The 16,042-nt window shown below is 41.7% G+C and overlaps 2 protein-coding genes across 5 annotated transcripts; one reads left to right on the top strand and one right to left on the bottom strand.

Moving 5' to 3' along the window:
* Positions 1-741: 741 nt before the first annotated feature.
* Positions 742-10,953, top strand: LOC127299176 (protein fluG). 3 transcript variants are annotated; one of them, XM_051329106.2, is made up of 20 exons: positions 742-1,063; positions 1,480-1,540; positions 2,315-2,479; positions 4,604-4,855; positions 5,441-5,507; positions 5,588-5,704; positions 5,810-5,915; positions 5,992-6,148; positions 6,227-6,322; positions 6,727-6,775; positions 7,007-7,272; positions 7,626-7,798; positions 8,153-8,273; positions 8,389-8,441; positions 8,538-8,667; positions 8,817-8,962; positions 9,495-9,683; positions 9,864-10,096; positions 10,381-10,523; positions 10,740-10,953. In XM_051329106.2, exons 3-20 carry the CDS (start codon positions 2,318-2,320, stop codon positions 10,800-10,802), a joined length of 2,523 nt encoding a protein of 840 aa, XP_051185066.1. In that variant the 5' UTR covers positions 742-1,063; positions 1,480-1,540; positions 2,315-2,317; the 3' UTR covers positions 10,803-10,953. The 3 variants fall into 3 exon arrangements, with proteins under 3 accessions (XP_051185066.1, XP_051185076.1, XP_051185061.1); XM_051329116.2 differs by lacking the exons at positions 742-1,063; positions 1,480-1,540 and having other exon boundaries at positions 2,085-2,479; XM_051329101.2 differs by lacking the exons at positions 742-1,063; positions 1,480-1,540; positions 2,315-2,479 and adding an exon at positions 3,238-3,640.
* A 1,086-nt stretch (positions 10,954-12,039) lies between these two features.
* Positions 12,040-15,768, bottom strand: LOC127299201 (ras-related protein RABC2a). Of its 2 annotated transcripts, none has more exons than XM_071829001.1 (6): positions 15,207-15,768; positions 14,376-14,444; positions 13,616-13,681; positions 12,943-13,052; positions 12,585-12,713; positions 12,040-12,393 (listed from the first exon to the last, which is right to left on the bottom strand). In XM_071829001.1, exons 1-6 carry the CDS (start codon positions 15,742-15,744, stop codon positions 12,280-12,282), a joined length of 1,026 nt encoding a protein of 341 aa, XP_071685102.1. In that variant the 5' UTR covers positions 15,745-15,768; the 3' UTR covers positions 12,040-12,279. The 2 variants fall into 2 exon arrangements, with proteins under 2 accessions (XP_071685102.1, XP_051185092.1); XM_051329132.2 differs by having other exon boundaries at positions 12,943-13,064.
* Positions 15,769-16,042: the final 274 nt, after the last annotated feature.

Consider the following 16,042-nt stretch of genomic DNA (forward strand, 5'->3'; position numbering starts at 1 on the left):
AGCGCGCGCATACGCGGTGTGATCTTCCTCCTCCGCCGTGAACTCCTCCAAGAAGGCCACCGTCATCGGCTCCATCGGTGGTTGCTCGTAGTAGGCGCCGCGGGGCTTGTACAAGGAGAGGTTGACAGGCGCAACCTCTCCCCAGTTCGTCCACTTCTTCGCTGACCGCCGCTTCGCTTCGACGGAGCGGACGGACTTCCGCCGCCATGCCTCCTCCGCCCGGCTACGGAGGCTATCGCGTCCTGCGCGACCAGCTGCATGTCTGCTACGGGATCCAGAGCTGCTCATGGTGGTGGAGGGCTAGGGTTGAGCTAAGGGTGACAAATTGCTCGCCGGAGTAGTTGGCAACGGGGCTAGGGCTGTGCGCGAGGGTTTGAACCCTCACTCGTGGCCGTTGCCTGTACTTGTACAGGTTGAGACGGGCTGGGGAGGGAGGTCTGTATTCGCTGCGCACGGATCAGGCCGAGCTCTGCTAAGGCTGGCCATAGTGCTAGTATCATAGGTAGTATTATGCATCCTAGGCCCACAAAAATGATGATGTGGCATCTAATTAATCTCTATCTCTACTACTTATAAAGGCACGAAGTGCCGTAGGAAAATTAAATCTGAACCGTTCATCGGTGTGTATCCCACGGTTGACAATCAGTTGTTCTCCCCTCCCAAAATCACGCGACCTTTGACCCACCCATCCATCCCGTAATCTCCTCTGTGCTAGAGAAAAGAATCACTTCGTCCCACCCAAGAATACCGCTCCCGACGGTTTCTCTCTTTCGCCTCTTCCACTCCTTCCCTAATCTGCTCCTCCTCGCTAGCTACCGCCGCCGCTCTCCCCGCCGTGCTCTCGGCGCCTCTCCCGCACCACCCGGCTAGATCATGCGCCTCGCCGGCGGGTCGGCCGGCAGCGCTCCTCACCGGCCTGATGCGCTCCCCACCAGAGCATGTTCAATCTGATGTCGGCATGATCCGCCGCCACCCCGTCCTGGCGCGTAGGAGTCGGCCTGGATGTCTCCACCCGCCTCTGCAGTTGTTGCCCCCCAAAGCTAAGCCTGCCTGTAGGACCAAGGTTAGCCTGCACTAGTAGGTTGGTCGCAGTTCATATTCTACTTTCTTGTGCAATCGCTAGAGTCCAACATGCTCAAGATCTCGGTTCACAACCTGTGTAAGGATAATCTACCTATCATCACTTTCGCTATTTTGAAATTAATAGTTCGTAAAGCAACCATCTAATGGTTGCATATGTGGCCACTTCGCAGCTAGACGAAGATAGCATAACATTTGATTAATTTCCTTTCTATGAAGAGCTTACTTATGAAAATTGACGACGCTGTGTTCAAGGCTTTTGCCCTTTATCATGTTTATATTGTGTTCCACGGTTCCACCTTTGTCAGGCATGAATGTCAAGTGATGCTTCCTTTGTGCACCTCATACCCATGAATTACGAAGTACTAACATCCATGCTGGCTCTTTGGATGACCGTAGGTCCATACATGGAGAAAATGGGAAGATTAAGTATTTTGGGATAATCACGGTCTTTTTTCATGTAAGTGTACTTCTCTTTATGGTCTTCTTATCTTAGAAGAAAGGGTAAGATACAACTCTGAAACATATTTGAGTTTATGATGTCAAATAGAGCCTATGCTTCTACGATTGCGAATGACGAATTCAGTGTTAGTTCCTTAGACATTCATATTGAAATAACAAGTCCTGAGATAATATGCCTTAGCAGTTTTTCTCAATTTTGCAGTCATTTTAATTCAGCCATCAATTTGGTTCTCTTTTTTGCTTTCAAACTTCACACAGGGAAAACATTTTGATGGACCATTAAAATGTACTGTTCTTGATATGCCTTAGCAGTTTCTCTCAATTTTGCAGTCATTTTAATTCAGCCATCAATTTTGTTCTCTTTTTGCTTTCGAAATTCAGATAGGGAAAACATTCTGATGGACCATTAAAATGTACTGTTCTTGCTTCTTTAAATGGAGCAATTTCCTTGTGCTATTCATGGTGCTGTATATATTTAACTATGTTTGATGTTAAACTGCATCTGATCAATCCTCTTCGAATTAACATTTATCATGTGATTGCCTATCTATCAGCAACTAGAGGGCGACCACCAGCACTAACCAAATCCTATTCATGTTGATGTACATATTTAACTATGTTGATGTTAGCTCATCTTAAGTAATATTCCTTTACAACAGGCTATCATGTATGGATCTCTATTTAAATTGTCCATCTAGTTCACCATTTCACAATTTCACCTTCCATACTAACTGAAGTTGCTTCAATTTCCACATATTTATTAATATAACAGAAGATGAGCATCATGCAAAGAGGTAATTTTGCACTTCGAAGGAGTTATTTTTTGTTTCTGGAGTCGGAAGAACTCTATTTGGATCCAAATCCAACTGATTCTTCGTCGTGGTTTGCATCATGCCTCCAATGCACGACAAAAGTAGTCCGCTCTAGAGATATAAAGGTGAGAGTGCAAAAATATGTTCCTCCCTTTACAACATATATACCTATTGTACTTGAATTTTCCATTCGAATGTTATATTTTTCTAACCAATCTATCCCAATATATTTATTTTCATTGATTGCTAAAATTCTTCATGTCTTCATAAGTAGGTATTACAAAGTTGGAAATTCTGATGTGTCAAATATTGCATTAAAGAACAATATTGATTTTTTTTAATTACCGGTCTTAATTTTTAAAATAGATGGCTTTAATGAAATAGGATGATGCCCAATCAAAATGGTTAGTACTTTCTTACTGATTTACTTTGTTTTATGACACTTTATGCATGTGCACCCACAAACATGTAGATTATTCTCATGCAGTCCCTGTTTTTGGCTAGAAAAATGTGATAGATTGGCGATAGATGTCACGGTGACGGTGTTTGGCCGGGGTGAAAGCCCTGCTCGACGGTGGCTGGCTGAACGCGGCGATGCCTGCAGGCGCCGTTTTCCTTCTCGGAGTTGTGTCCTTGTTGGCGCTGTATCGTGGTGTGAAATTGTAACCTTCTTGGCATTATACCGATTGTCTTTAGCCTTTTTTCTATATGCATGGTACTACAGTATGACCAGCCTAATTCATTGTTTTGGCTCAAAGCCCGTAAACGGCCAAAACTACACGGATCCCGCGGTATCTACGCTCTCACACCCAAAACACCACACAGAGATACAGCCGGATCCCCGTTCCATCGCCACGTCTACCGCAAAATCGTCACTAGCCGCCGAACAGAGCAGACTGGCCGGTAGCGGTAGACACTAGACAGTGCCGGGCGCGGCGTGCAGGGTCTTCCTCCTGCATAAAAAACTCTCCCTGCCTCTGCCTCGCCAGTCGCCACCCGAGTTCCACTCCACATTCCCGGAGGAGCAAACCACCAGACCTCCTCTCGGTTTCGCACGGTCAAACGAGGCGCCGCCCCCCGGCCCCGGCCCCGGCCCCGGCTTAGGAGATCGCATGGAGCCCAAGTACGCGGCGCTGCGGCGCGCGGTGGACGAGACGGCGGCGGTGGACGCGCACGCGCACAACCTCGTCGCCGTCGCCGCCGCCTCCTCCTTCCCCTTCCTCCGCTGCTTCTCCGAGGCCGACGGCGACGCGCTCGCCTTCGCTCCCCACTCCCTCTCCTTCAAGGTACACCTATCGCACTTCACTCTGCTTCCTTATACTGTAGCTGCTTATCCGCTCCCCAGCGCGCGGGGCGGCTTTCACCGACCGCGCCGCTCGCGTGAGATGATTCTGCTCGCCGCATCGCAACATTCAGCTATCTGTTGTTACTAGTGCAGCAGACTGGAGCGCAGCGCGTGCTAGATTGTGTCGGCCATGGAGTTGGGCATAACTAGACCTGTTTTTGTCTGGAGCCATGTGTGCTCTACAAATTTGGGTTGGACAGTGAATTACTACTTCCTCTGTTCCGTCACAGATTTGTCTTGATACTACCTACACATGGTAGATACACAAATTTATGACAACTAATATGGAACGGATGTAATACTAGTATGTGATTTGATTTTTATGAATGAAACAAAAAAAATCCCGTTATGATTTTTTGTTTTTGCGAACTGAGTTAGTAATCCAGAACGGCTACCACAGCTGGTGGATTTGGACGGCACAGGTGAAAAGGAGTCTACTATGACACCATGTTCCCCGGCGGTATCAGCAGCATATGCGAATGAATACGTTCGTCTTTTTCCTGAACTTTGTGGCATGGAGGTCCTCACCAGCTTTATGACTGATTTGCCAAATACCCTTGTGCGCTGGTGGTGCTGCCGTGCAGGTGCAGCAGACCTTTTGTCCCCTCCCTTTGCCCTGCAGCAAGGTCCGTTTCATGGATGGGCTGGGGCCTGGGGGAGGCGGATGTGGGTCGCATTCAGTCGGTCAGTGCTCTGTCTGTGAGGTACAGGCACTCATAGATTTCTGTGGTTCCAAATGCTCTTGCATTCTTCCGTTCTTGCAACGGAAATTAATGTCCTTCTTCTGTCCAAAAAATAGTACTGTAGTAGGAGTGTTTGTTCCACTTGCTTATTCCATAGTCATTGCATGGTGTATCTAAGGACAGGGCATCTCATGACACCTTTGCAATGTCACTGATTGCAGAGAAGTCTGAAGGACATTGCTGAGCTGTACAACTGCGAAGCCTCGCTTGACAAGGTGGAGGAGTTCAGAAAGGCCCAGGGGTTGCCATCTATCAGTTCAAAATGCTTCCAAGCTGCCAACATATCCGCGATCCTCATGGATGATGGCATAGAATTTGATAGGATGCTCGAACTGGAGTCCCACAAGGAGTTTGTTCCCACAGTTGGCAGAGTTCTCAGGATTGAATGGCTCGCGGAAACAATCATCAATGATGTGAGTATACTTTTCTGTAGTGTTAACTAGATTCTAATAAGTGCTAAATGACATTTGTCGATCTTATGCACAATATAGTTATCCATATTTTCTTTCAAAATGTCGATTTTGTCTTGATTACGAAACCTTCATGACATTTGGAGCCTAACATAACAGATCGACAACCGTATTCTAATATTCACTACATAGTATGTCAACGTATATTCAGTGCCTCTGTTAGCTCGAAGACAATCTAATAGAATGGTGCCACCTCACTCTGTGATCGTTGCTCAGACACAGCATAAAGTAGTCTCGACGAATCCTCCTAACTGCCTGATTGATCTGGACGACACACAACATAAAGTGTCTTCTACAGTCACCGCCTGGTAGTGAAATGCCTAGTCCATAGGATTATGTCTGATGCAATGTCTTCCTGCTTAGGGGAATGTGGCATGCTGTGTGTTCGCCTTTTCTAACTTTCATTCTATCGATGCATGGAGACGTTTTTTGTGTTATTTTTCTTCAAAAAACAGCCGTTAACTTATTTGAATATTTTCAAGTAAACCTCTATAATTAACCATCGAAAAAACGAATTGCTACTTTCAGGATTCGTTCAGTGGATCAAGCTGGACGTTGGACTCATTCACTGAAACTTTTCTGTCAAAGCTCAAATCATATCCTCCGGAGTTTCTGTTGACAATTTGGACGAATTTTGTTTTATTATCTGCATGTGTATCCTTAACTAATTTATTACAGTTGCCAATGAAATTGTTGGGTTGAAAAGCATAGCCGCATACAGAAGTGGCTTAGATATTGATCCATGTGTTAGTAAGACAGATGCAGAGGATGGTCTTCGTAAGGAGCTAGCAGGTAAACTTTTCTTTTCTGTTGGGAGGCAGATATGTCTAAAAGATAAAATATGTTGCGCCCTATGATTGTAAGATCAATTTTATGCTTATACTCCATATTTTTCAGGTCGAAGACCTTTCCGGATTACAAATAAGAGCCTGATTGACTATCTATTTACTTGCAGTCTTGAAATAGCTGTGCAGTTTCATTTACCAATGCAGATTCACACTGGGTAATGACTGCATTTTAGATTTTGTGAAAGTTATTTTCTGTTTGGTCATTTCAAGATATGTTCTACATAATTTCAGCTTTGGAGATAAGGACCTAGACTTGCGAAAATGCAACCCTCTGCATCTGCGTGGTGTTCTTGAAGATGAAAGATTCGCTAAGTGCCAACTAGTTCTTTTACATGCTTCTTATCCATTTTCCAAGGAAGCATCCTATCTTGCATCAGTTTACTCCCAGGTTGGAGCCTCATCTTTATACAATGAATTTTACATTATGTTTAATTTGTGTTAACCATCATAAGCAAATCACAAACAGGTCTATCTTGATTTTGGTTTGGCAATCCCAAAACTTAGTGTTCAAGGAATGACATCGTCACTTAAAGAGCTTCTGGAGCTAGCTCCCATAAAGAAGGTACCATGTTTGTTTTCTGATTTTCTGAATAATTGTTTCTGTAAAAGATGAAGATTTGTATTCGTTATTGGAAAACACATTCTGCTTTGTGTTCGAAGGTGCAACAAAGGTGAACTAATTATTATTTTTCTACAACTATATGTAAGGTTACTTTCGTTCTTTTTCTAAGATGGTATCCACTTCGAGAACCTCTCTTTCCTATTTTACTCTTATGATGCATCTAATTTTACTTGTATTAGTTTTGTGTGTAATAATTACTCTTAATTTTCCTTTGTAATAAAATCCCATTTTCATTCTCTTTGCAAATATCTTGAGGCAGGTCACATTGCCACTTATATACTCATTTTTTTATCACTTCTGGAGATACTATGTCAATGATATTTTTATTTGTTAATCTTTTGCAGGTCATGTTTAGTACAGATGGATATGCTTTTCCAGAGACGTACTATCTAGGTACAATTGTCTGTCATAGATATTTTATAAGATGGTCAAAGATATCATCTGTACCTAGATAATCAAAACAAACTCAACAATAATAGAAAATTTGTTCCTTCTAGTACATATATATGCTCATTAAAATGTGTAGTGCATACAAGGAAAGTTACCCTAGAGCACAGAGAGCTTCCAGAGCGTGGTGCAGTAATTGATTTTATGCGATAATTTATAGTTTGTGCTGATATACAGGTGCAAGAAGGGCACGCGATGTTGTTTACCGTGTCCTATCAGCTGCGTGCGAAGATGGCGATCTTAGCATTCAGGAAGCTATTGATGCAGTTGAGGACATCTTTAGAAGAAATGCATTGGATCTGTACAAGTTGAACGTTGCCAATGGGTCAATCCATCGGAAAACTACGATAATTGATAGTAGGATATCGACATCCTGTGTTGAGCAAGAAGTGCTCTTTGTTCGGATTGTCTGGAATGATGCTTCAGGTCAACATAGATGCCGTGTAAGCACATCTTTCCAAGCACATGCTGCATTGTTAACATGATGTAATGTCATTTTGTCACTGATCATTTCTCATTCTTTTATGGACAAAAAGTTATCTGCTATCAATTTTCTCAAATTATAAACTACTAAGTAGACCCAATGGTTAGCATGAACATTTCAAGATCGCCTACAAGTTGTTCCATTCCAATAGACGGGCAATATAGTACTTATGAAACAACTGAATAATTGCATGATATAGCATGTGCGCGCTTGTAACTTTGTGTAGACGATCAACTTACTTACCTGAGCATGCCACTTATCTTAGAGTTGCTAATATCACAACAAACTTGAGAAATAGAACTTCACTTTCAGGTTGTTCCAGCTGGAAGATTTTACGAGATTGCAAAGAATAAGGGTGTTGGCCTGACTTTTGCATCAATGGGAATGACTTCCTTTTGTGATGGTCCAGCTGATGGGACAAACCTTACTGGTGTAGGCGAGATCAGGCTTATGCCAGATATGTCAACTATTTTGAGGCTCCCATGGTAAACCTAATTCATTTAACGTCTTTTCACTACTTCTTTCTATTGAATCATCTCTTACACTTCACTTACTCACTGTTTTCGCTTTGGTCTTGGATTTTTTTGTTTCTCTCTGGCACATCCACCCACACCAAAGTCATATGTAGATTAATAATATTCGTTATGTATACAAAAAAATTAATTCATGATGGTTCTATTAGTACTGAGTAGCTACTTACTGTTGTATTATTAAATATAAATTTGAGTTCCGATAACCTTAGAAGTATTCTATTTGAATAGTTTCTTGTTTGTGGACAATAGATTCTGCGAACTTATTAAGGCACCATTAAACTAATGGTAGTTCACTCCGTTTGTAAGGTCAAGACGTGAGGAAATGGTGATGGCTGACATGCAAATAAGGCCAGGAGAAGCCTGGGAATACTGTCCTAGGTATGCTTTAAGAAAAGTCACAAAAGTTCTGCTGGATGAATTCAATGTGGTAAGAACAAGCCCATACTTTTTCTTACATAACTTTGTGAAGACAATTTTTCGGCTTGTGAGTTCCTCAGGTGCATTTATTTTTGTATTTATGCTTTGTTGTTTGTTCCTTGTAGACAATGAAGGCAGGTTTCGAGAATGAATTTTATCTCCGCAGAAAATTAGTAAGGTACCTTTCCCCGAGGACCCCGACTCTGAGTATAATATATGATATTAAAGGCTGTGTATTCTTTATGTGACCCAAATCTAAAAAAAAAATCTGCAGTGAGGGACATGAGCATTGGGTTCCATATGATAATAGCAGTTACTGCTCAACTTCATCTTTTGACGGTGCCTCATCTATACTACAAGAAGTATATTCTTCTCTTGAAGAGGCAGACATTGTAGTCGAGCAGGTATGGAGTCATTTTACTGCCAAAAAGATGTCAATACTCCTGATGTTTGATATTAAATTGTTTGCCTTTTGATTATATGTCATGGTTTAGTGATTTGTTTTTTCCTGTGTTTACATCTACTTTTATCTCCAAATAAAATAAAATAAAAGCTGCATGCTGAAGCTGGAAAAGGGCAGTTCGAGGTAGCCTTGAAGTATGTGCTGTGCACTCTTGCAGCTGACAATCTGATATATGCTCGTGAGATTATTAAATCAGTTGCTCGAAAGCACAAGTTGATAGCAACGTTTCTTCCAAAGTAAGTTAATGGATGAACATATCATATTCAATTGCCATCTCGTTTCAATTTTATACTATCTGCATACAAGTCATGTTCATGGAGAGTGGAGACCAACACCTTTCGATAACAGTTTGTGATCATAAGTGAAAGAACTGTTAAGGAGATGTTAGCTGATTCTCTTAGCACATCAAACAACATATCTGTCTACCACTTTTCTTTATTGTCAGTAGCAAGTTCTTAACTATGGATACTATCGTGTAAACTGTTTTTGTATTATCAGAAAATCAGAAATGAACACTAAGCAGTGTTGCCAGGTAAGATCACTAGCTTGTAAAAGAATTATAATTTATTTAAAAGATGAACATAATCGAAATGAGCAACAGTTGATCAAACTATGCTACTGCTACCCAAATGTTAAAGCCTGACACGAAATGTAAATATTGGGTTTTTAGCAATACCGAGCCACCAATTATGCGTGGTTTGAAAGAAAAACGTCAATCATGTGAAACTTACCTTTCTGGTACCTGATGCTTTGTTCTGATGGACACAGACCTGACCTGAATGATATTGGATCTGGTTCCCATGTGCATCTGAGTTTATGGAAGAATGATCAGAATGTTTTTATGGGATCAAATGAATACAATTACTATGGAATGTCAAATGTTGGAGAACAGTTCCTTGCTGGAGTATATCATCATCTTCCATCAATCTTGGCGTTTACAGCTCCTCACCCTAACAGGTAATATCTTCCAGCGAAGTAAGAATGCATCTTTATTATTGATAGCTAAATTTGATATTTGTTTCTTGCATAAGATTCTTGATGCTACAGGGTGTCAATTCTTTATACTGCTTAGGATTTAGATAAAATGTCGAACACTGCAGCATCCATTCTAATAATCAATGGCTTCTCTGTGTGTAGCTACGATCGGATTCAGCCAAATACATGGAGTGGAGCCTATCTATGCTGGGGGAAAGAAAATCGGGAGGCTCCATTGAGAACCGCATGCCCACCTGGTGTGCCTCTCGATATGGTCAGCAACTTTGAAATTAAATCATTTGATGGGTGCGCAAATCCGCACTTGGGACTTGCTGCTATTGTTGCTGCTGGAATTGATGGGCTCAGGAGAGGCCTTAAGTTGCCTGAACCAATTGGTATGAACATTTTTCTTTGTCTGACCTTTTTGTCTTGCTCTTGGAGCATTATTACTGATATTTGGCCTGCTACTATGTTGTCTGAAAATGCGCCTAGAAACATATTGAGCATGTTATGTGATCCATACAAGTTCGTGTGCAGCGTTATAGAAATTTAGTACTACATTATATGTCTGGAATTAGTTTTTTTATATGTCTGGAACTGTATTCTTTGTTGTAGAGTAGCTTTTGGCATCATCGAGGAGTGTCTGATGTAATAATGTGCTGCCCTACGTCCCTTGCAGAATCAAATCCTGCAGATTATGCTTCCAAACTCAAAAGGCTACCACAGGACTTGCTGGAATCTGTTGAATCACTTGCTGCAGACAAAACTTTGCATGAACTAATCGGTGATAAGCTTATCACAGCCATTATAGCTATACGAAAGGTTCGTGCTAAGTAATGTCATTCACATTATAAAACTCTATACAATTCTCAAAACACAATCAGGAGTATCAATTGCTTTCTTTTTGTGAAAAGAAAACAATAATTTGGATTAGTAATTACAAAGAGGTCACTCATGAATATCATTTGCTTATGTATGTAAAGGGGCACGTGTGCCGTGTGCCTAACTTTTCTGCCATATTTGAATATATTTTTTCAGGCTGAGATTGATCACTACTCGAAGAATCCAGGGGCATTCGGAGATCTCATTCACCGCTACTAAGACGAAATGCTTGTTTCAAGACCTCATTTTTTATCACTGAAATGTTATGCCAACGAATGATGTTGTCCCGGTGCTGATTCTTATGAGTGAACTTGAAAGTTCTCCGTGTTTTTTTCAGTTAATAATAATAAAGTGTTCCTAAGATTCAATATATGACAGTCAGCAAATTCTTTCCCTCGCAAAAAAATCCAAAAGAAAAAATAAAGTAGTTCTGTTTGTCACTTACCTGCACCCTGAAAATTACATATAAATCAACAGGCTATGTCTCATGTTGTCTGTGGACATATATTTTAATAAACAATAATGGCATATATAAAAAACAATAATGGCATATTCACAGGTAAATAAAAAGTTGATGTTTGCCCTTTTGGTCTTTTTTCTGAAACCTTCTTTCCCCAAAATAAATCTAGATGAATTTACTTACTCTATTGAAAATCCAAAAGACTGATTCCATTAAGGAACCCGTGGAACTACCCATTCCACTAAAAAGACATGGTGGAAGATGTTGAGAACCCACAGCTGTGCAGAGCCCGGCACAGTAACATATGTGGAATCGAAGATAACAAACAAGAATCTGATATCAATTTGCTGTAGAATTCAGTGAAGTAATGCTTCCATTTTCATGACGATGTGAACTCCTGACTAGAAAACGTTGACCTCTTCGGCATCTGTGGCTGAGCCCTGAGAACGGTTCTTGCGTCATCCAGGTGTGGCCGTCAAGGGCTACGCTCCGTGGTTATCTTCGTTGGTTCTTCAGTAATTACAGAAGAAAACATGCTCTGTGGTTATCCTCGTTGGTTCTTCAGTAATTACAGAAGAAAACATGATATTTACACTCGTTGGTTCTTCAGTAATTGTGGCGGAATACTCAGAAAGCTTCTCAAATCACTCAGGAGTGTCTGCTCTGTGGTTATCCATGTGTACTACCAAATATGAAAGAGCGAAACACTTCTGAAGTTAAGAAGAAAAGATCTGGCTCATCGCAGGCGAAAGCATTTTTTATGGATCTTTAAAACATTGATACTGAGGGAAAGCATTTTGGGCAAATGGCACAAACTGTAGCTTAATGTGTTGCTTCTCGGTTTTTTGACTTTGATATTTTCTTGGTTCAGCATATGCCTTCTATGTTTGCGTCCTACTGCACCGACACGGAGGGCAGAATTTCTGCCTTGTTTCGAAACAAAGAAAAACCTCACAGGTGTGACTACTAAATTTGTACAACACACACACACACACACACACAAATAATAGATACAACAAGAATGGACATGGCATTCCCTTTGTACAAACGAATTTTAATCAGTCTTCAAAACTTTACAAACTTCAATCCCCTATTTCCCCACCTTCTCTACTCACAGATTGTTTAGACACAACTCATGTACAACAAGAAACGCAACAACAGCTACAGCTTGGGTATCACGAACTTGCCTGGTGATGCGATGACCACGGATAGCAAGATCAATCATGGGGCATGGGTCTACTGACAGCATTTACCACCATACTTTGCATGACTTTCCTGCTGCTGTTTCAGAATGTTCCTCTTGACAACCGACGATGAGCCTTCCTCTAAGAGACTTGGAACCTCAAGGATCTGCAAGACGACAATTTTTCAAAGTTGCTGTTTATGATGCATATATTCTAGGGGCTTGCCTACTAGCAGAAAAAACAAAAACTGAAAATGCAACCTACTTCAGTTATGTTCCCATGTTTTGCATCTTGTTAATTGCATAGTAGATTTAATAATCTAAGGTTGTCGAGGCGCAGTATCTCTAGAGTCTTTACCTTTAGCACGAGTTCTTCAAAACAATTCTCAACATTTTCTCGTGTTTTTGCACTGCTTTCAAGAAACAGACATCCTGATTCTTGTGCAAAGGCAAGACCCTCTTCTCTTGTGACCGTTCTCTCATCATCCTGCGAGATGGGATCATAAAAATTAGAACTAAGAACTGCACCTGTGTCCACCTGACCCATCAGTAACTTTCAGAACTGATAGAAAGTTAAACGAAAAAAAAATTGATAGAAAGTTACCCGATAGGTGTAAATGCGCTAGTAAATAGTTTGTGTATAAGAATTTTTTTTAAGAATGTTACCACAATATATTCAGGAAAATAACAATTTATGTTTGCAAAAAAGATGGTACCTTGTCAACTTTGTTTCCAACAAGCATTTTTATGCAGTCTTTGTTTGATGAGTTTAAGTCTATCTCCTTAGTCCATACATCACCCAAATTTGTGAAGCTCTCTCTCTTCGCTACATCATATACTATGAGTGAAATACAAGATATTATTAGACCTTAATCTACTTTTCAGTATGAAAAAATAAAACAAAAAGGACCATATGTGGATATATTCTCAAGATAATTCACCACTACAAGTTATCATAGAGTATTTGCATTCTCAACCTATGCACACGTTTTCATATTCGTCGTGACCAGATGAGTAGTAGGTATGTGATCATTCTAAATTTTGATCAACGGTTCAACTACATATCTAATTCGTACTGTGATGATAACATGAGCAAATAAGATACTCTCGACTAAAAAGATTGTCCATGTTATACAGAAAGAGCATCCACCAGATGAATAAAAAAATCTTCTGTTTGATGAAAGGGTACATCATTGTGCTAACTAAATTATGATAATTTCATGCACTGCAAATAATACTGTTGATGGAAGTCGTCAAGGGAAGAGAGGTTCAGATCAATCCGCATAGTTCTATTGCATATCTCGAATGTGTGATATTCAGGTGAGAAATTTGACGTTGGGTTAGGACAACAGAATGTGTAAGTCAAAACAACTTAGACATTATTATTACCTAGAATAATTCCTTGAGCACCTCTGTAGTAAGAACTAGTGATTGTCCTAAACCTCTCCTGGCCAGCTGCAAAATAACAGAAAATGACTTTCAGAAGATTTAAACTACACACCATGACATGATTCACCTTGTTTACAAATACCAAATATACTTTCTAGTAGTAGTGCAGTCGTGAAGATGGGTAAAATGGTGTAGCGCTGGATGATATTAGGACAGAGGACTGGAGTGAGGTTATAAACATGGAATATTGGAACCTCTGATGGAAATGATGTTGTGGCACAAGGGGGATAACATGAAGGGTGTACTCAAATAATTTAAACAGAAAGCACAAAGTGAGGTTACAAATCTGTGAACTAGAACGTCCACTAACAATGATGATGCTAGGACACGGCAGTGCCGACATGGGGGAAGGAGTCCTAAACAGATTATGTGCAAAGAGAATTCGTTATCTTAGAAATGCTGACAGAGAAGGATGCGAGGTCAAAGTAACTAGAAAGAAAATTCTAGGCATATTCCATGTTTAATGTTGTTTTTGGCTAATTTAATTGGTGCTTGTAGTAGTAGCTCATAGTAGTTGTGTAGCTCCTAGTAATTTGGCATTGTTGCATGTCTATGAGCAGATTTAACCACTTGTTGTTGCATCAGGTAAGTGCTGCAACATCAGGCATGGCCATTTACTCGAAGTTGGTACTAGTGCCTGCTACCAAACCCCATAGTGAAACTTTGCAGGCTGAAGAATGGGAGGCAATTGTGAACTCACCAGTATCCCATATAGTGAGCTTCAGTTTCTTTCCTCCAACAGTAAGAAACTTGATTTTAAAATCAACTCCTGGCAATCAGTGTGAAACAAAATAATAAGACATGTTTACATGTATAATACAAAAGAGCATGGGGTGGGGTTTATAGAGTAAAAAAGTGAATAGGATACGTGCAAAATCAGAAAACTGTATAGAGCTCCATATGCACAACACTCGTTTTATTACCTCTATGCCGCCTCAGGTTTTGAGAGGTAGACTAGAGTCGCTGTAATTACTTTTCTCGGAGTAGTATCCTAAAACAGACGAGTTCACCCATAAGGCTAGAATTGATAGGAAAGGTGGATAATATAGTGGTAGTTGAAGTGTTCAACATAGTGGCGGGAAGGAAACACATAATGTCAGGAGGTTTGGACGATTGACATAGATTACGTGCTAGTTAAACTTGAGTTTTCTGAAACGGTGGGTTGAGATAGGAAGCAAGGTAGTAGTAGTACTAATAATTTGCTTAGTAGGAGTATCTCTTTTCCTATCTTCCGAGATACTGCAGATGGCTTCTTAGTTGTTGCAAATGGTTGATGGGGACCAACTAAGTAGCTGCAAATAAGACCAACCGTAATGATTTGCTTAGTGCGCAATCAGGCACAAGCATGTCACGCTTTTGCTATCTTCCCAGATAGGTTCGTCATTTTAAGCATTTCCTGAAATACCACTATGTGGGTTGAAGGTTGATGGGGACCAACTTATATTAGGAGCGGCATAATAAGACCAACCGTAATAAAGGACATAATAGAGGAGACGATCGCAGTGGTGGACGGGACGGAGGGAGAAGGTACCGATAGTGGGCGCGATGTCGTCGTCGAGGTGAGCCGCTGCAACGAAGCTGAGTAGTAGGCTGCTCTTTCCGACGGCCGAGTCCCCGATGAGCAGGATCTTGAAGGAGCAGTCGTAGCCGACGCTGCCCCCCGGCGAGACCGGCGGCACCCCCATCGGCCGTGTCAGATTCGGCGAGGGAGAGAGAGGCAGCGCGGAATCGGAGTGGGAGGCCGGGTAGTTAAAATAGGAGGGAAGCTGGCGGAGTAGCAGAGGGTGGGGCGGGGAGGAGGCCGCGGCGGCAGAGGAGACACAGCCCGCCTGCGAGCCAGACTGGCTTTGACTGGGCGGGCGAGATAGGAGACAAGAGGTGGGGCGCCACGGCCACGGCCAGGGCTGGGTTAATTGCAGGCAGGAGCTGCCTTGGTTCCAAGGGGAGGGGGGAGGGCGATGGGTCCAAGTGGCGCGGTGGCACGCGGGCCATGCTTTCCAGGGGAGGGAGAGACGGAAGCCGGCCGCGACGAGACCATCCGCGCGGCGCGGGGGCGCGTGTGCGCACATGTCTGGTTTTGGAGTTCGGGTGGATCGAGCATCTCCAAATACAGGACATAAAAAAAAGGAACCAACACTAGGAATCAGCTGGCCAACCGGTTTAAGGTGAAAAAATTCTGCTCGATGGTACAAAGGGTTTTTGGATGTAACATTCTTTTTTCGGTTTTGCTATGTCTCAGTCAACTGAGATTTTCTTAAGTCTAAATCACTTACAAAAATGTGCCTTTAGTTGCACTTTTATGTTAAAAAAGTGCAATTGCACTTTTCTGACAGAAATGTGCAACTGAACCGAGTTGCACTTTTCTTT

Source organism: Lolium perenne, chromosome 1 (assembly GCF_019359855.2).
Source record: "Lolium perenne isolate Kyuss_39 chromosome 1, Kyuss_2.0, whole genome shotgun sequence".
Classification (NCBI taxonomy): domain Eukaryota; kingdom Viridiplantae; phylum Streptophyta; class Magnoliopsida; order Poales; family Poaceae; genus Lolium; species Lolium perenne.